At 29.1% G+C, this 21,715-nt stretch overlaps 1 protein-coding gene across 1 annotated transcript; it reads left to right on the top strand.

Annotated features, from left to right (window-relative positions):
* Positions 1-671: 671 nt before the first annotated feature.
* LOC142331199 (uncharacterized) lies at positions 672-17,283 on the top strand. The gene is made up of 3 exons (XM_075376935.1): positions 672-802; positions 10,686-10,995; positions 15,301-17,283. The coding sequence occupies exons 1-3, from the start codon at positions 782-784 to the stop codon at positions 16,986-16,988; spliced, it is 2,019 nt and encodes a 672-aa protein (XP_075233050.1). The 5' UTR covers positions 672-781; the 3' UTR covers positions 16,989-17,283.
* Positions 17,284-21,715: the final 4,432 nt, after the last annotated feature.

Raw genomic sequence — 21,715 nt, 5'->3', positions numbered from 1 at the left:
CAACGTTAAATAATAGTAATCGTTAAATGAATTTAGTTCAGCGCTGGCGCCAGCTGTTGACAGTTTCAAATTTATCTACTTAAAAGAGAATAAAAGAACTTATAAGAAATTTAAAAAAATAATAAAAGTATTAGCAATGTAATTGGTATAATGGATTAATTTATTAGTCAGATGAATAGAGAAAGATGAAGTGGTATTAATTTTAATCTTACAACCGCTAATCGTCCCGTTGTTCTTGTTGTTGTGAACCTTGAATAATAAGTAAAAAAAAATAATGCAATTTCAATATCACAAAACATCATCCGCTATAACATATAAATTAAATATAATACACGCAACAAATAAGGTATATTTCTCTCCCTCCCTTTTCCTTGACCACTATATACTCCCTCTCCCTTAATCTCATTTTTATCTCTCATTCTCTCTCTATCTCTCTCTCTCTTGCTTTTTCTTCATACGAGAATCATGCATAAATTTTCCCCTACCAATCATGCTTAACATAACATAAGTAAACACTCGATATCCTCGTAGAACATCCGTTTGATCTGGAATCATTAGAGAAAAAAATCATATTAGTAATAGCATCTTCCCCTCCCTATTTCGCTGAAAAAACAATTACTCTCCCCACTATTAAAAATTATTAATAAAAAAAACTTCTTAGTTTAAAAAATCTACCATATAAACCTATGTTCGTTACATTTATATAAATAACAATACAAGTAGAGTACAGAAAGTTAGTGTTTGCACAGACAGTGCTGGGCAAGGTTTATCAACAATTAACATGGCCCATCCGAAGAACTTGGTCAGTAATAATGTATTATATTCTATAATAATTTTATAATCCTATTTCATAAACTTCATTTATAACAAAAATGTTATTATATTTTTTTCTATGTTATTAGTTTAAAATTTTTGTAACATTGTTACATAAATTTGTAAAATCATAATTTATCTTACTTTACTTATAATCAATCGTTTAACTGAAGACTTGTAAGTTTAGTAGTTGGCATAGTGATTTTTACATCAGTATAGTGTCTGATTCAACTCTCGGAAAGACTATTTTTTTGTAACATTTTTCATTTATCATTTCATCTATTCCATTTATTTCTCGTTAATATGAAAATAAAAGCATTTTCCAAGATCGTAATTATACAAATATATATAATTTTTTTTTTATATCAGTTAAAATATATATAAATTAAATAATTATTAAATGAAATAGAAATTAAACTGAACAAAGACGTTATAATTTGTTTCTTTTATTCTTTATTTTCATAATATGTAGGTTGCAATTTGTTAAAATAGTGAAGTCTTTTGTTTAATAATCATTACTAAAAAATATTTATTTTTTAGCAACCTCCCACGGACCCGATGAGATTAGGATATGTATGACATGTAAATGAGGTGTACTCTTGTAAACTCAGGCTGATCATTCCTGAGACGTGTGGTTAATTGGAACCTCAACCACCAAAAATACATGGGTAACCAGTGTCTAGTATTCAAATCCGTATAAAAAGGGCAAGTAACGTTTCGTAGGATTTGAACCTCAAAGCCTTCGACTTCGAAAATCAATTGCTAAACAACTGTTGATTTTTTAAAAATTATTCTATATAAATATTATAAACATATTTTCAGAATTTTAATGAATAAATAATTTTTTTTAGTTATTTATTAAATTTTTAAATTTTTAAATCTTTGAAGTTCAAAGATAAACAGGTTTATTAACTAATCTTTTAAGGGGTTTTGGATCCTTTTAAACGATTTTAATTGTTAGTCATTTTTAATTTAAAATATTTGACCCTTCTTAATAATGAAACGTTTATCTGTATTTATTCTTTCAGATTTTATCGAACAAATTAATTAATTTTTTTTTTTTAATATTTTTATTTATAATCGCATCAACAATTAAAATCATTTGCGACTCATCAGTAGCTGCGTTATTGTACCGTTAATATGTCGTCTTGAACAAACTCAGGCTGACCATTCCGGAGACGTGTAGTTAATTGAAACCCAATCACCAAAGAACACCGGTATCCACGGTCTAGTATTCAAATCCGAATTAAAGGAACTGCCTTTATTAGGATTTGAAACTTAGAACTCTCTACTTCAAAATCAGCTGATTTGCGACAATGAGTTCACCAATATACCAACCCGATGGATTGATTTTTATTATTGTTTCTGATATTGCTGTTTATTTTTTTGTGAATCTCCGTTTAGTATTTTCGAAAAGATTTCTGTTTCTTCAGAATGGATTTTTAAAATAATAAATGAATTAAATCGTTATTTAAAAATAACTGTTTAAATCGTCGAGATGAATGTTCACGTATTACTGATGTAATAATCATCTAAATTTTAAAATTAAAATAAATTTTTAATTAATTTAAATTTCCGTACCACCCATCTTATAGGTACGTTAAATCAGTTATGCGTTCTCTCTTTTCTTTTCTTTATCAGGAAGCTTTCATTCTTTCGGACATGGCTTTCTTTTATACTGTCTTGATGTTTTCTCCACGTTTTGACTTCGGTTTCTTCTAGATTCTTTGGTTTTCAGTTTCACTAATTTCCTCAGTTTTTTCTGTTTTTAATGATTTTTTCTGATATATTTCGTTCTCCTAGATCTTTCTGAACGTTTAAAAGCGTTTACTTTTTGGTTTTCTTGAATTGAAGAATTCGAAAATTTGTTTTACAAATCTGTTTTTATTCATTCTGAAGATATGACTGTAGAAACTAATTCTTTTTCTTACTGTATGTGAAAGTATTTTTATTTTATTGTAAAATATTTTACTTAATTTATTATATTAAAAAAAAATCTATTCTGAAGAAGCAAAAATGATTTTTCAGAAAGTACTCTTTCTGAAAACAGTGATCTTGGAAAAGAAACTGCAGTATGTAAAAAAATGTTTTTATTCATTTTTATAAATTAATTTGTTCTGCTAGGATGCGATTTGTTAAGATTATTCTAATCTTCTAAACCGATTTAAAAAATGTTATTAACTTCGTCTCAAAATTTGATACATCAGAGTAAGACTAATAAATATTACATACTTAAAATTCTAAGTGAAAAAATACCGATAAAAAAATAAGGCATTGTAGATTTAATTATCGATCTACCAAATGTTTTTTTTATTAAAAAAATCCGCATTTTTAACACATTTTACATGCAAAATGTATTTTATAATTTTTAAAGATTTCTGTTTGTATGAGTATTAAGTATTAAAAACTTAATTTATAAATTAAAAAAAAATTCAACTTCTATATCAATATGTTTGAAACTTTTAAAAGAAATTTATTTATTAACGATTGCAAATACACAACACCCAGATAACAACTATCTGATAACAATTTATCTGATTAAAGATTCACTTGAATAGATACAGTTATTCATATCTAATAATATACATATTGAGATTTGAGATAAATTTCGTGGAATATGAAAAATACGAACGTGGCCTTCATTCAACATTAGAACCTTCCGAATGAATGGCAGATACACTAACATTTTGCCACGGAGATTAGCAATTTAAATCGAAAATTTTGTTATTAACTATTATCCGAGTAAATAAATTATTACGTGCAGAAGGGCTTTACAATAAATATATCTCTGAGATATATATATATTAATATCTGAAAGATAATATATATTTCTGTAAAAAATTTACCTAAAAATGTACCCATTTATATTTATCACTGTTTTCTGATTAACTGAAAAAAATCTTAAAATTCTATTCATAAAATTTATAATAAAGCAATATGATAATAATTAGGCTTATAAAGGTTTCAATAATCTTTTGTAAAAATGTTTTACAAAACATTAAGTGGAGAATTTTTGTGGAAGGATAATTATTTTATTAACTAGCTAGGGATGAATTTTAGTAAAACCACTTTCAAGTTAACAAAAAAAATAAACCAAAGCTTAGAAAAATTGTAAAAAAAATTAAGGAAAATTTTAAAATTCCAAACAGAAAACTTGTCCCGTTTTGGCGTTGTATTTTCATTAAACCTTTATTATCCGTTTGAGCAGAATTGTTTTAAGAAATAATTAAAAGTTTAAACAGTTTGTGAGAAAAAATAAATAACGTTATAAAATTATTTTAAAATACCAAGACTTAAGAAACATTTTTATAATCAGACCCATTATTAGTCGGAGATCCTTCTGTTAGGAAAATCTATTGTAATTTACTCGCTGGGAAAGATTTTGGTAAAAAATTTCAATAAAAAAATAAGAAAAAAGTATGGAATTTCGCTTCGTTTTTGAATACTTTTACATTACGTTTACTTTACCGTCTAGCGCTAGCAGACGTAAATAGGAAACGTATTGTAATCTGTCCAATTTGGGCATATGCTGTTTTCACTAAATCTTGACGATTTGACGTCAAAGCAACCCAAAAAAACCGGATGGAAATTTTTCGGATGTTAATGTTCGTCTGTACGTGTGTGTTCGGTGTCGCACTCTAAATCACTTTATATCTTCAGAACTACTGAACCGATTTTGACCAAACATGATCGGTTTACCTTTATATATGAGGCATTGATGCCGTTAAATTTTCAACTTAAAAGGTCAGGGGGGTGAGGCTGTAGAGTAAGGTCACCATCGGTATCTCGAGATTTCGTCTAATTAAGCTCTTATTTTTGTTAGGCACATTTGTTAACAATTAAAAAATAATATTTACAACAAAAAAAATTCAAAATCGCATCCCCATCCCAAAAAATGCTCAAAATTAGTGCCTTAGTGGGTGTACTGCGTCAATAGTACCTTCTGTCACCACATGAAAAGCTAGTGTAGCACTGACGTACAGCTGTACAAAAAATATTATATTTAAATAAAATTATAAATATTTTTAATTAAGTTGCGTGTATGTGTATTTAAGCCGTGCATCAGAAAAAATCCGCGGGAAAGTCCTGCAACTGTGCTATCACCTTTTTTTAATATACGTTTTAGCAAAATATTTAAAAAAGTAATTTTTGTTTTCTTTACACAATTAAATAACTACAATTTGTTTCCTTAGAACAGTAAATAGTTTTGTTGAACGTTAATAATCGACTTAAACTAAAGAAAGCCCAATTAATTCGTTCATATTCGATTTTATTCTACCGGGCAACCTGCAACAGCTGCTAATTTATGATAATGAAAGTAATTTTTTGTACCGTTGATAAATTCCTGCCTGACGGGAAGTAGAAGCCGATATTTACTTTTATGTTATAATCTCATTATAAAAAGCAAACAACCTTTAGGTAGACCTAGAAGTAAATTGTTAAAAATGCGATTCAATTATTACAAAATTAGTTCAAGGAGTACAGAAAATAGCATGAAACCAGTCATAAATTTCTTCTCACAAAAAAAATTGGTGCGTAGGTATGTGTGTTTGTATATTGTATGTGCTTTCATTTTAATTTTAGCTGCTATTGGCGGAGACCGGACCAATGGTGGTGGACCAGGCGGCTGCGCGTAAGCACGGACGATTCATTCGTTCGAACGATTGATTTATATTTCTTTATAAGAACGATTTATCTAAAATTATATTTGTTTTTTGAGGATAAGAAAGGAAAACATTGGGGTTAGAGCTGTGTTAAAAAATCACAACTTAAGAAACAGCTAAAAATATTCAGGATTTTGAAGCTTTTCGTTAAAAAAATTTTTATTGTTGTTAGTACGATAAATTCAGGAACATTATTTAGTTAAATTAGCAAAAACATTCAACAAAATCATGTTTAATAAAACATAAATTTCGCAGCGGACCGTAGGCCCGCCTTTTTTCCTAGTTGATTATTAAAAAGAAAAATTTATTCGGAAATTTTTGTTTCAACCATTATTAAAAAGAATAATTTTGAATTAAATATTAATTATTCTTAATTTGGAGTAAAAAATAAAATGTAATTTGAATGGCAATATAATAATACGTGTCGTGTTAAAATAAATAGATTAATTACAGTACATTATACAAACTATTATACTGTATAACAAATCAACATTTTTTTTTACATTGTTGTAATTTTGCAATATTATCTCGCCAGCAGATTACACACTAAACGACCTTGAAAATGATACATAATATCAAGTTTCCTATTTTAGTTTCGTATGATGTCTTGTATGATGTCAGTGTATGATGTCTTCTGTTTGTTAATGATTAATCATTTGAAAATCCTCTAGGTGGTTATTGGTTTTTTTCATTATTTTTCAGGTGTGTATAAACTGTTAAAAAATGTTTTAGTTTCCTTTTATGGAAATTTAACATTTTTTTATTATAAAATAATCACGTTAGTTAATTTTTACGCGCGTGTGCCTTTGTGCGTGTCAATTCTTAAGTTTCAAATACCGTTACGTAATTAGAACATAATTTTAAATTTTAAATATTTCTTATTTTCCGTATACAGAAAAATACAAACATGTAACTACGTAACTATACTACAGATAATAACTTGTCATTTTTTATATTTTAAAATTAAATTAAATTAAATAAAATTGTATATAACCATTGTTTCAAAATATTCTTTAATCAATATAAAACATTACGGGATACATCTGAATGTTAAACAATTTTTTCTTCCTTCATTTATTTTTCCCTATGATTTTCTTGGCTTAATCGGTAGGATATCGTTTCCCAAAATCAATCTGCTAAAGGATGCCAGCATTATCAGCAATAATAACGTAAATAAATGATCATCGATTAATTTATCGTTTTTGACGTTACTTAAACTTTTTATAATAAAAAACAATTTTTTTTAATTTTGTAGCGTCCTCTTTGATAACACTAAAAGTCGCGAATTCGATAAAAATTAAGGGTTGAAAAATTTATTACTAGTCAGTACTAATACAGTCATTAGTAATTTTAATAATTGTTGCGACACGATATAAAGTTTTTATTCAACAACTTAAGTTTTATTATTATATTAAATGCTGTAAATTAATGATTTTTCATTTCATGGTAATTCCTGCTTAAATTTAATCTTAATCTACCCTATACACTAGACTTCCGAAAATAAAAAACTATTTAATTAGAATTAGACATTAATTTAGCCAGACCTGTTTTAGCCACTACAGACTACGATATTTCAACTAATTCACTTTTCAGTATCTTTTTCTTCCACATCTCCTTCATCATTTCCCGATGTTTTTTTTCGGTTCTGTTTCGGAATTTCACAGCCAAAGTTTTTCACATTTTACTTTCCCGTCTAGCGCTATAGTTCTAAAAAGTAAAGTATGGTAATCGGTCTAATTTGGACATAAACGGTTTTCACCGGATCTTGACGTTTTGACACCTAAGGAAACCAAAAAACTGGATGGAAATTTTTCGGATGTTAATATTCGTATGTGTGTGTTCGGTGTCGCATCCTAAGTTACCTTATTATACATCTTCAGAACTACTCGACCGATTTTGGTCAGATTACTTCTTTATTAAAGCATTGATGTCATTAAATTTTCAACTTAAAAGATCAAGGGGGTGAAGCTGTAGAGCAAGGTCACCCTCAGTATTTAACGATTAAAATGATCTAAAATTTTTTTTTTACAAAATGGCACCCCACCCCAAAAAAAATGCTCTAAATAAACTAGTGGTTAACTGGGTATAGTGTGTCATTAGTACCTCCTTCCACCACAAAGAGCGCTATTGTAGCACTGACGTGCAGCTGCTGTAGTCGTCCGCTAAGTTGTGACGTCACAGGTGAGCGGTAGAATTAAATAAATGAATAATATTTAAAGTGGCCGCTAGTACCACCACACCCGCGCGAATGAAATACGGCATGCGCGCGCGCTTTAGTTAGAATCATTGAATTAAATAAACAAAAAATATTATATTTAAATAAACTGGTAAATATTTTCAATTAAGTTGTGTGGGTATGTGCTTGTAAGCCGTGCATCAGAACCCACCGGGTTGGTCTAGTGGTTAACGCGTCTTCCCAAATCAGCTGATTTGGAAGTCGAGAGTTACAGCGTTCAAGTCCTAGTAAAGCCAGTTATTTTTACACTGATTTGAATACTAGATCGTGGATACCGGTGTTCTTTGGTGGTTGGGTTTCAATTAACCACACATCTCAGGAACGGTCGAACTGAGAATGTACAAGACTACACTTCATTTACACCATACATATCATCCTCATTCATCCTCTGAAGAATTATCTAACCGGTAGTTACCGGCTAAACAGGAAAAAAAGAAGCCGTGCATCAGAAAAAAGCAGCGTGGGGGGAAAGTATTACAATTGTGTCGTCAGTTTTTTTTGTTTTTTTTACCAATCATTTTACTTTAGCATATATTTAGTGTTTATAATTTGTTTATTTAACGATAATTTGACGAGGTTATCTAGCGAAGCGAACGTAGGTTACGTTTGGTTATGTTATGTTGATATACGTATGATTCCGTGTATTGACGAATCTTAAATATATAACATAACCTAACCAAATATAACTTACGCTTACTTCATTCGCTAACCTGTCTCACTAATGTTAAACATACAAATTATAATTAATATTTTTTTTTGGCAGTGAAATTCCGAAAAAGTACTCTCTTTTCTTTCTTATATCCAGATGATATACTTCTGTTGTTTTTGTTTTTCCTACTTAAAACTGGATGTTTTATAATTTCTTTCTCAGTGGTGAACGTTCTTTGATGTCTTTTTGTGTTATTTTCAATTCTTCCATATCTCTTTCGGTTTCTCTAATCCCGTTGTTATTGGTTTTTTTGATTTTTAAATGTGTAAGTAAAATGTTTGCTAGTCTGTTAGGGTTCATTCTTCGAAAATAACCGTAGAAGATGATTCTTCTTTTTCTTATTGTATCCGATATCTTCTCTATGTTCATGTATAAACCATATCGTGTCTTCTTTGATGGGCCATATGACCGACCTTTTGAGTGTTTGTAGTTTATCGATAAAACCTTTCTTGATAAATGTCTGACATTCAGTTCTCAGATGAACGACTTCTATATTATTTTTATTTATTTGTTTTTAATTTGGATATAAATTTTAAGAATGTAATTCTATAAAAAAGAACTCAAAGAGGAACAAATAGCAAAAGTTGAAAAAAAAAAATAGTGTTTTTCTATATTTATTTATTTTTTACTTTATTTGCCCTGTTTCTGATTTGAAATTAATATATTACGCTTTGGTAAATAGTAAATTGCAGTATGGCGTAAGGGTCTGGGGTGGTACTGGTTTTTCAACAATAAAACCGATTGTTATAGCTGAAAAGAAAGTAATTAGGTAGATCTGTAGAGTGGGGAGATCTGAACATACTTTTCCTCTGTTTAAAGACCTAGGGATACTTCCACTGAGGCATCTTTTCATTCTCCACATTGTGTGTATTTTCTTCATTAGGGGAGGACAGATGATTGCAAATTACCCTGTTTATTTGGACAGGTTGCAATCAAGGAATATGGTAGTTGTGTCACAAGCAAATTTTGAGGCTTATAAAAGATTTTTTACATACAACACATCAAGCGTTTTCCATGGGCTGCCCATTTACACTGAAAGTTTAACTAATTTGAAGGAGCTTAAAGTTTGGCTTCTTCTATTTGATAATGAAGATGTTAAAGATTTCTTGTGGCAGGCTTGAGTTGAATTTAGGAATGCAGCAAGTATATTGTGTGATGGTCAGGAACTGAATCTTTCAATAAATTATGGAGTAATACTCACTTTATCAATGTATTCTTTTTAACTGCCATTTACCTGCTCTTTGAATCGTTCTGAAGGTGCTTCAACACAATTTTCATAATTCATGAAGTATCTAGTCACTGTTTTTCATTAATGTGCATGACTAAACGTTGTTTTTTTGTATTTAAATTGTAAATTTTTAGCATTATATTGTATATTTTTATTTATGAATATTCTTTGTTACAGAATAATGTATAATAATTGTACAGTGAAATTTAGTGAAAATAAAGAATTTGAATTTGAATTTTCATGATGATCTTATGGGAATAATAAAAAATATTAAATACAATTTTTAAGGAAGAATAATTAAAAGAGCAAACAGAAAAATAAAAATAAAACCGTTAAATGTCTCAAAAGGATCTTAACTTTGCAAATAATCATACCAAATCTCAGATCTTCAACTTGAACATATTAATGTGACAATGCACAGCCATTATTAAAACAATAGGAGAATTTTATTGAATTACAACATAAAATCAGTTTATTTATTTATATATATTATTTCTCTCTCACTCTCTCTCTCTCTATATATATATATATATATAATTTATCATCATAAAAAACTAGGGTGACAACAAATGGATAATCACCTTATTGCTAGTGAATAAACAATTTTCTCCCAGTTTGCACACGCTCTCTTTTTTATTTATTTTTTCTTTCACCTTTCATTATTTGTATGCTGAAAACTGATAATGAAATCGTATTAACAAAGTTAACTGTATTTTTTTAACTGTTAGTCTATGATACTAATCAAATGAGTAATTTAAAATAAATTTAGCACACTATAGTTTTAACCAACTTGTTAAACAGTCATCTTTGTCCATCTACAGCGATTGAAAGTGACAATAAAATGTAGAAATACTTACGCCTTGAATCACATTGGCTATAAAAATAGTCATATAACTTACTTTAAAAAAATTGTTTTACTACTTTAAAATACTTTTAGTAAAAAATCCAGTTTATAAATCAATTTTTTAAATTAAGTTAAAAGAAATTTAGTTTTATTTTTTGATTAAAATTTATACTAAATTTGTTTTTTTACAGTTTCTACTGCAGATTCTGATATTACATTTATGGACAATATCAGTGTATGGTGGTCAAGGATGGAAACATATACCAGAAATCCCAGCAGGTCGACGTGCACAATACTTATTGCTCAAAAAAGATGGCGGTTATAAGTACGGATATGATACCGGAGATGGTAGCTCAGCATTTCAATCAGCATCTGGTGCCAATGAAGTTACTGGTAATTTTGCTTATATTGGTACCGATGGGCAAAAGAAAGGACTACAATATACATCTGGTGTCAGTGGATTTTTGCCTAATCTACCACCAGCTTCTTCTATACCCACTGGTAATAGCTTGATTTGAATATTTTCACCAAATAACCTTGTACAAGTATATATTATACATTTAAAAGAATTTGTCTCCTACTAGAACACACACGCAAAACGTTTTCATTAAAAAGTATTCTTTTTAATCTTAGGACTCGATTGAGTCTTTTGAGGTGAAAAGGATTCAGAAAGTAAAATGGATGAATAAAGTGATGAGGAAGTAATTAACAGGACTAAAGAAGAAAAAGTACTTATGTGAGAAGTACACAAAAGAAAAGGAAACTAGTTAGGACAGGTGGTTCAGGGAAGTGGAATCTTGATAACTGTACTGAAAGAGTTAGTAGAAGGAGAAAAGAAGCTAAGAAAAAGACTAATAATGTTAGAATATAAGACAAAGACTGGAAATTACAAAGGAACAAAGGAGAAGGCTTGAGACAGAACTAGATGGAAACAGCAGAGGCGTAAGGGACTGCCACCAGGCAGAACACCAGATTACAATGATGATGACTGTATGAATGACATAAAAGTTCTCCTAACTTTTTTATTGTCGTAAAGTTAACTGGATTACTTAATATAACATTTTTCTTAACATAAAATTTTTGCCATAAATTTCCTGTGTAATAATTACTTTTAGTTTCAAAATATGACTTAACTTTCCAGATAAACAAAACAGTTAAGGAATTTCAATGGATACTTGAAATATATTTCTGTACTTAATGTTTCTGTGATACTACTAAATTTTATTTCGTTTCCCCCTTTGAATTTTTTCTATTAACATCACACTTTATAAAATATTATGGAAATTTCAAATTATAAAATAAAAATTAATTTATATAAAATAAAGTTATTTAAGTATTTAACAATTTACTTTCACAAATTAAGTTATAAGCTAATTGTATTAATGAATAATTTACTTCAAAAGAAAAAGAAAAATAACTACTAATTTGAAAGTAGATTGTCCAATAATTTTAAATTATTATGTGTCAGCACATAATATGTGCTGTTCAACAAAAAATAAAAATTTGAATGGAGTTTGATAAATAATAATTTTATTGATGCTAATTATTATAAATTTAAATTAATTGTTATCCAAAATAATAATAGAAATCTCTGCAGTAAACACAAATAGTATCAACCTTCTTCACAGAGTAGGAGGCATGTCTTCCTTTCATCCAAAATGTCCTAGGTTTGAATCAAGCATTTACATATAGTAGATTTCAAATATTGTACTCTCACTTTCAAGTCTTGGGGCTTCGTGTACTGGGTTTTTTTAATTAAAAGTTACATGGATGATTTTGATATAATTTAAATTAAAAATGCACACAAATAACAAATATTAGGCTATTTATAATACCAACAACAAGCTGTGAAACTTCAAATATTGACTATCAGATCACACAAATTTTTTAAAATAATATTATTTCAAATGTGATAACTAATTAACTAATAAAAAGCTATCTGTCTCATCTGATGAGGTATTTTTAATTTACAAGTTAATTAAGAATTTTGCTACCAACCTTTGAATGTATATATCTTTAAAGAAATATTTCATTAAACAATGTAAAGACTTATTTAAGATAAACTTTCTCTTTGTAAAAATACCTTCAATTTAATTTAGAATAAGACACGTAGTTAAAAAGCTTTAGCATTTGTAATCATCTTAAATCAATTTACTACATATTATTATAATCAGGAGTTATTTATTTTATGAAAATAAAATTAATGGAAAAGAAAGATTTTATTTAAACAAATTTTTTTGTAGATACAGTTGGCAATAAGATTTTCATTAAAACATTAATACTTTATTAAAAATTAGTTTTATAGTTTAGAAATAAGTATTCTCTTCTTATAGGATTTTGTAACCAACCTCAAAAACAAAAAATTTAAATATTCATTAACTCACTGAATATCATGATGAAAGATAAAACCAGTTTTAAATTATAAAATTTTAAAAAGTTCATTTTGAAATTAATGGTTATATTTTCTTAAGGCCTTTGAAGTTAATTTAATAAAATTAATTATATTTTATTATATATATATACTTACTACTAACAGTTTGGTATCATCAGTACAGCATTTTAAACCCACCGGGTTGGTCTAGTGGTGAACTCATCATTGCAAATCAACTGATTTTGAAGTCGAGAGAGTACCAACATTCAAATCCTAGAAAAAGCAGATACTTTTATATGGAGTTTAATACTAGATCCTAGATACCAGTGTTCTTTGGTGGTTGGGTTTCAATTAACCATACATCTCAATAATGGTCAACCTGAGACTGTACAAGACTGCACTTCATTTACATCCATACATATCATCCTCATTCATCCTCTGAAATAATATCATATGGTGGTCCCAGAGGCCAAACATTAAAAAAGAATACAGCATTTTAATAAGCCTGACATTATTAAAAACACTTTAATTCACTAACAAGTCAAGATAATAAAACAACTCTCTATGATCTATCAATTGGTATATCACTAATTAAAAACAAAAATCAGAGTACTTTTAAACCGGTTTCATTTCAATTAAAAACACATTTCATTACACACCATGTTTTTATTTACTTCTCACTGACCACATAAACATTTTCTTATAAAAATTTGATTAAATAAATTCAGTTTATTCTTTTTTATTTTACATAAATCTTTTAATATTAGTATTCCTGGTAAATTCTAAATCCTCATTTATCAGCTTGAAAACAATATTTCTTTTGTTTTAGATTTTATTTCACCAAATTAAATCTTTGATTTAATAATACAAAGCCTGCCACTTTAATTCTTTTTACAAAATTTTGTTACAAAAACTACCATTCCTTTATATCTTAAAATCTAAACTTTAATCATTATTTATTTTTCTACCTATCATTAACATTTGTTCAGTGACAGAGGGTATCTCATACAGGAGATTAACAGAAGCCTCCTGTACATTTAAAAATATTAACAAAAGTAATGACCAGTTACATTTTAATGATATTATTTCTTTAATACAAATTCCTAGTTGCCATTCTGTTATTGGATTCTGGCTTTAAAAAAACATTATAACCAATTGATCTTGATGTAATTAACTTCAGATAGATTCAGTAAATGAATATGTTATTTATCCATTCATTATCTTTAAATTTTAAAAAATTAGGTGACTTTTGGTATTTTTTAATTGATTTCTATTGAATCAGATTTTGTAACAGTGTAGTTATATTGTCCTTTTTTTATAAAATGCGTTTACTATAACCTATAGAAAGAGATATAAATTAATCTGTTGCTTCACACAACTGTTGTAGTCCATATACCTGTGTAGAGCTCAAGCAGCTAAGGTATAAGTGACACCAATCATAATTGCTTTCTCTGCAAGTAATGAATTTTTATTATATATGAAATGAAGTTGTAACATAATGAAGGAATTACTGAATAGAGCTAAATCTCACCTGCATTTCAATGGACTTTGTAAGCTGATATACAACAATTTATTTGGCTCAACAAAGAAGGTAAAGGAAATCACTTAATTTCTCAGTTTGTTTTATTGAAGCTTTTATAGAATGCTTGTTATTCTTGGAAATGGTTACACAATTTTTGGGAATACATTTATTTGCCAGGTTACATACTGATGTTACAGTTATGACATCAAACAAAAATACAAAATTATAATCTCCCTGTGACCATCAGCTGTATAACTGTATTTTTATGCCAAAGTTTGATAGAGATAATTAGTAGTAATTAAATCATATAACCAAATTTTTCCCAAAAATTAATTAATCATTTTACATTTACAAATTAATTATCATTTTCTCATAACTTTTACTGAAACTCTTCTTTAGTGCTTCCTGCACTTTACATAAACTTGAATATATTAAAATAGCTTTTTAGGAAATATCATCAATACATCATTTTCTAAAATTTTATTAAAATACAGAAGTTTTTTTTAGAAAATACTTTTTTTTTTCGTAATATATTCTCAACTAATGAATCTCAGACTGTTTTTAAACAGTAGCTGATTTGTAGAACATTTTTGACTGATTATGTTAAATTCATTCTGCATTTCAGTATTGTGTTATATATCTATAATTATTGAAATGAAATAGGTTAACTACATAGCCAGGTAAAGGTAAACATGATTAAGAATGATATTATCCATATTTAATTCTTCATGTATTGTTTCTAAAATAGGATGTTTATCTCTCAAATTATGTTCTTCATTTGGAGTAAAAACTTTAGATTAAGTGATAAATTTAATTAATTTTTTTTATAAAATGTTTAATTGATGAAATTTATGAATAAACTGTTAATTTTAATTTAAAAATGTTTAATTATTTTGTTTTTTTTTATTTTCAGGACCGTTGCCATCAGTGAACTTAGCAAAGTCATTTGGTATTGCTAATGGTTTAGCTCCAACAACACCTGATAATGGGGCTCCAGGAGATTCATCATACAGTTTTAGTTTTGATACAGGTAGTTATCAGCGTCATGAAACTAGTGATGCTAATCTCAACATTGTAGGTTCGTATCAGTATACAGGTGATGATGGTCAACATAATGTACAGTATAGTGCTGGCTCAGCGACTGGATTTCTGGCTAATGTTGATGGCACTCAATATCCAGGACAACCAGTACCTGCTAGTCCTGGTGCTGGACAAGCTAATGTACCTGTTTATCCAATATCATCACCAGGTTATTCGCCATCAGGAACAATTCCAGGTGATGATGGGTCCACTGGTGATGCAACATATTCTTTTAGTTATTCAGTTGATGGTCAAAGTCGAGATGAATCTTCTGATGCTCAAGGAAATGTTCAGGGAACATATTCATACGTTGATCCTACAGGAACACAACAGAAAGTTGATTATGCAGCTGGAGATAATACAGGATTCGTTGTGAAAAAAATTTCATCTGATAGTTCAAAAGCATTTACTAAAACCGGTATTCAAACACCAATAATAAAACCATCAGCCGCTTATGTACCAACAGCTCCTTCATCTAGTTATGATGTATCCGGACCATCAGATGCTTCATATTCATTTGGTTATGAAACATCAGATCAATCTAGGAAAGAATCAAGTGATGTGAATGGAAATGTTCAAGGAAGTTTTTCATTCATAGCAAAGGATGGTGAACGAAAAACCGTCGATTACTCTGCAGGTTCTCAAACAGGTTTTATTGCGACTGGTGCTCATTTACCTACTCCTCCTTCTCCACTTGCCCCATCAGGGTCTCCTTCTCTTACAAAATCTTTTCCACCATCTCCACAATTACCTCAACCGAGTTATGTACCTTCTAGTATTCCTAGTGGCCCTGCAATTTCTTCAGCTTCTCCCATCGCTCCAGATGGATCTTACTCTTTCTCGTTCCAGGCTGATGATCACTCAAGAACAGAATCAGGAGATGCTAACGGTAATGTAAAAGGTAGTTATTCATTCATTACTAAAGATGATGGAGTCAGAAGACTTGTAGATTATCAAGCCGGATCTGCAACAGGATTTGTGGCTAATGTATCTCCTGGATCCGCACCATCTCAGGCAGCAGCAAAAACTTATTTTCCTGAATCCCCAACAAGTAATGGTTATCCTTCATATCAGTCACCACTACCATCACAATCGTCCCAAAATGAAGGAAATGGAGATGCATCTTATGCATATTCTTATCAAACCGATTCAAGTAGTAAACAAGAAACATCGGATACAAAAGGTAATGTTGCCGGTTCATTTACATTTCTTGGTGGAGATGGATTATCACGTACAGTACAATATACTTCGAAGAATGACGAAGGATTTATCGCTACCGGTGATCATCTTCCAAAAGTAGCACCGTTCCAATCTGTTGCTGGATCTGTACCCCAGTTACCTTCTATAAACAGAAATGGTTTCGGAATTAAAGGAAGTAGCCACTCATACAATGCTAACGCACTAACACAGACAAAAAGTTCAATTACTGGAGGATCAAAGATCTCTGACTTTCTGTTGCATACTTACTTACCACCTGATAGTGAAAAATTTGGGTATATATTTGATACAAAAGTAAACTAAATTATAAACAAAATTATTTTAGTTTATATTCTTGAAAATGTGATATCTATTCTGTTCATTGTCGGAATTGTTAAAATTACTTTGTTATTTGCTTTGATATTGTTACAGTTATTACAATATATTGTACTTGTGTTTAAAAAAATATTGACCTTTGAAAATTGTGTTCATTTTTATAAGTTTTCATTGTGTTCAGCATTTGTATTAATTATTTACTTGTATGTAATACCTGTTTTATTATAATAAGTATTATGATCTTGCTAATGAATATTTTGTATGTAAAAAATTATGTAAATATAAAAATATATAAATAAATTATGTTATTCTGATTTTAGATACATATTTACCCTCACACAATCATTCCCCTATGAACGGAGACAATGTATATAATACACTGTTATTAACAGAATGAGATAAATTATTTTTTTCTAAATCGGGGATTAAATACTTTTAATTTCTATCTTAAATAATGAATTGATGTTAGTGAATTCTACTAGTCTCAAGGAAACATTCACCAATAAGCGCTCTGCAAAGAAGGGTTACTTCATGAGTTAGGCGTACCACTTTATAGAAAATTTTCCAGGATAAATTTTATTTATATTTCACCCCTGGCTTTGATATTAGGAAAAATTGTCAAAATATTTTCTAAAAATTTGATGTTAATATATCATATTAATTATCATATATCATATACATAATGGAACAGTGGATAAATTCTATATCATAATCCTTTGTATGTAAACTAATCTGTTGAAAAACATACACCTATTTTTATTACCTATGTAGATTTTACTAAATGATATTTCAGATAAATTTTTTACACTTATTCTGTGTTCATAATTTTTTCCAGAATTCAGTAACTAATGCACTGAGTATTTAGACTCATGTACTAATCAGCTTTTTAGACTCCCTTTTGTAGGATAGCCCTCTTTTGTGTATTAAATTATTACCATTATTTATTACTTACCCTCTAATTTTGAATTGATCAATTTTACTGCAATATTGACCTGTAACTGTGGTTTGTTCAAATGAAGTCTCTCACCCACAACGGTGTAGAGAGCTGACCTTGAAATTTCAGGAAACGAATCGCTCAATACAGAAATTGTGAACCATCGATTTTCTCGAATCGCCTCATCCACTCGCTCAACAAGATCATAGGTTGACACTCGCTTCCTTCCCTGACCGCCTGCATCATGAACATCTGCACGTCCTGCTTTAAAGTTCCTGCACCACTGTCGCACTTTGCGGTCACTGATTGAAGTTTCACCGTACACATTACTTATTCGTCGATGAATTTCAGCTGCATTACACCCCTCAGCCTGAAGAAATCGATTACCGTATGCACTTCACACTTGGCGGGAGATGCTTTTTGTTGTAGGCATATTTACGTGCTAGCTGCGTGTTCAGAACTAAACGAAGTGACGCGGCGTGATTGAAGGCCATACTAGAGATGCTGCGCAACACATATGCGCAAAGGTTCATCCGATTTTTGCGCGGGTTTTTATTTCGCGACCGATCGGACCTTGAAAAAAAATAACCCTCGTATATAGAAACTTGTACAGTGATTTAGAAAAACAAAGTTCTGAATCTTGTGAGAAACGAAAAATTACATCTTCCACCAAAATCTCACTCCCTATTATCTTAAAAAAAAAAAAAAAACCTTTAAAAAAAAGAGTTCACGAAAGAAAAAAATATTCATTTGTTTAACCGGCCAGAAAACTCACGCGATCTCAATTCTATTGTAAATATTTATGGGCTGTATGCAAACGGGAAATAATGAAATAAGACTGAATGATAAAGAAGAAAACGATCAACGGTGCTCTCTGCGTACAGTTGAAAATGTAAAAGAACAATCTGCAAAACTAATACAATCTATGATAAAAAGAAAGGTTTCATACTAACAAAAACCTATACAAATTAAAATAATATAAAGAAAATTTTTAAATATTTTCAGTAATTAGAATAATTTTAGAATGCAACGGTTGGTATTCAAGCATGATCTCATTAAAATTTGATAACATTCAGAACTGTTTAATAGAACTATTATGTTTTTTGGGGGATTTGAAAAAAAAATTTTAAATATCTACCTCAAACAAATTTTTTTTATAAAAAAAATTCCAAAAATAATACTACTCTAAATTATAATATTACAATATATCAGATTTTTCCCCAAATATATTACATATACACATATGTAATGACTATTAAATTACATTTACACATTTTTAAAAGAACATAAAATTTTATTTCAGTAATAATTTTTTTTAATTATTTATTGTAAAACTTTTTTTACAATCGCGGGTTAATAATTATTAAATCAATATATTTAAATTAAAAATAATAAAAGTTAAAAAACAAAAGGAGATGAAATCTGAATCGAACCGATGTGCCTTCCCCTTTAAGATCCAAATATTTCATTATTAAAATTTTAATTGTAACTTCAATTGCAATCAAAAAGGTAGGTGTGCACAACAGTGTTAAATCCAAAATTTCAGCAACCTGCGGCTAATCGTTTTTGAGTTATGCGAGATACATACGTATAGACGTTATGCTGAAACTAGTCAAAATGGATTCAGGGATGGTCAAAATGGATATTTTCGTTTAAATCTGAAAACCGAAATTTTTTGCCATCACAATACTTCGTACAAGGAAGTAAAAATAAGATTTCGACCACGCAAATTTGCGGGACCAAAATGTTGTATATAAAAACGAAAACAATAAATTTATTGATGAAACAGATTATTTTGCAGTTTCTAAACAATCAAATTTAGGTGGTGAAGATATTCACCACCAAAATATTTTGTATAAAGGAACAAATTACAATAAATTTATTATTGATGAAACAAATTATTTTTGCAGCATCTTTCATTGGCTGCCAGCCTATGAAAATAAATGAAATAAATTAATTTTTTTTAAATTATATCATTATTAATTTAAATTTTTCTAGAATCCCGTCAACTTTTATCATACTGATTCGTGTTCTCTGATCGATTATGATAACAATTTGATATAATCTATTAAATTTTTTTTCTAATTTTCTTAATCTTTTATCGAGTGCTAAAACGTTACCATTATAGTTTATATATCATAAATCGTGTCTGTTATTTCTTTTATATGTTATTTTTTAACAACATCTATATAGTTTGATTTAATCTTTCGTGACCGACAAATTGTTCACCGAGACTAGATGTATATTCGTTAAATATACTTTTAATCCGATGAAAATTAATAGGGTCACCGTCATTAATTGGATCAGATACATTACACAATCTATGATTTTTTCACATAATAATCCCCATCATCAGTCATCAAAAAATCAATCACTGGTGGGTCCTAATAAATCTTTTTTTAATTTTTCTAGCGTCTAATTTTAAACGTGACATTTCTATAACATAAAAATTAAAAATTAAAAGCAAATACTTATTCAAATTCAACTTCTTTCAGTTGTTAATTATGGATATAATTTCATTTGAAATAGCCATGTTTCCAGCATCATATTCACAAATTAAAGTGTACAATCCATCTACCAATTTGTTTGGATCGCCCCAATATTGATAAATTGCATTATTATTTAATTGTGCATGCATTAAACCACTACTGCTAAATGATGTACTGCTCTTTCTTAAACATCATTGTAATTAAAAAAAACTTTCGGCACGCCAGAAGGTGGAGGTAGATTTCACCGATGCTATGTAAGGGATAAAACAGATGTCCCCCCTTAAAGTTAAGAAAAACTTCAAATTTACTCAATATGACAATGGTTGCATGTGAAAAGAAGTTTCACATGTTTAGCATACAACAAGCCGCCATCTTCTTACAATTCCAGCAACATTTCAGTCATCCCTTGCGGTAAGGGTTGGTCATATGAAAAATTGTTTCAGACAACCGTTTTAGGTAAAGGGACTAACAACCACTTTAAACCGATTTGATACTGTCCTTATTAAGGGAGGTATGATTTTTTTTTGTCTTCAAAACCCCATTTTTCCCACCGCTTGGCCAATAGTTGGTGATATCAAAAAACTTTACTTACCTAAGTTTTAGGCCATTATCTAAAGAGTAGTAGAAACTTAAAAGGAATTTGATATCTTACTTAATAAGAAAGTTATAGCGATATTTTGTTTTTTTCGAGAAAGCCCACCCATTTCCACCCCCATGGTTCGATTTTGGCCATTTACAAACTCGACTGAGCATTTGGGACGAGTTATTTTTAAGGAACAATTTAAAAGTGATCGGGACAAATTTACGCCAGTTATCGTGTGTACAAGAAAGTGAAATATATATATATATATATATATATATATATTGATATATATATAAATATATACATAAACTTTTGAGCTGGTGGTGGTTTTGGGGTTTGGGGGATGTGAAACGCGAAGATATGTCAAAATATTCCTGAAGTCGAATCGTGGTACGTATTACAATAGGTAGCTTTCTTATTAAATCTACCTAAAATTTAATATGAAAACTATTAGTTAATTAATGTTAAAATAAAAATGTATGTATTGGTGTAGCGATGAGTAGTGTTTAATCAATGATTAAAAATTTATTGAAACCCTATTAAAAATAACGACCCTTATTTTTAACTGAATCTTTATCAATAACTAGAAAAATATAATGGCATATACATTTATGTATTCTTTATAAATGTGTTGTAAATTTAATTCATTTTGTCTTCTTTGTCCTGTTTTAGCATCCAGGAATTACCATTCAGGTATTAATTCAGAGGA

This window comes from Lycorma delicatula, chromosome 10 (assembly GCF_047948215.1).
Source record: "Lycorma delicatula isolate Av1 chromosome 10, ASM4794821v1, whole genome shotgun sequence".
Classification (NCBI taxonomy): Eukaryota; Metazoa; Arthropoda; class Insecta; order Hemiptera; family Fulgoridae; genus Lycorma; species Lycorma delicatula.
Note: the sequence above shows the minus strand (reverse complement) of the source record. Positions and strands in the feature narration are given on the sequence as shown.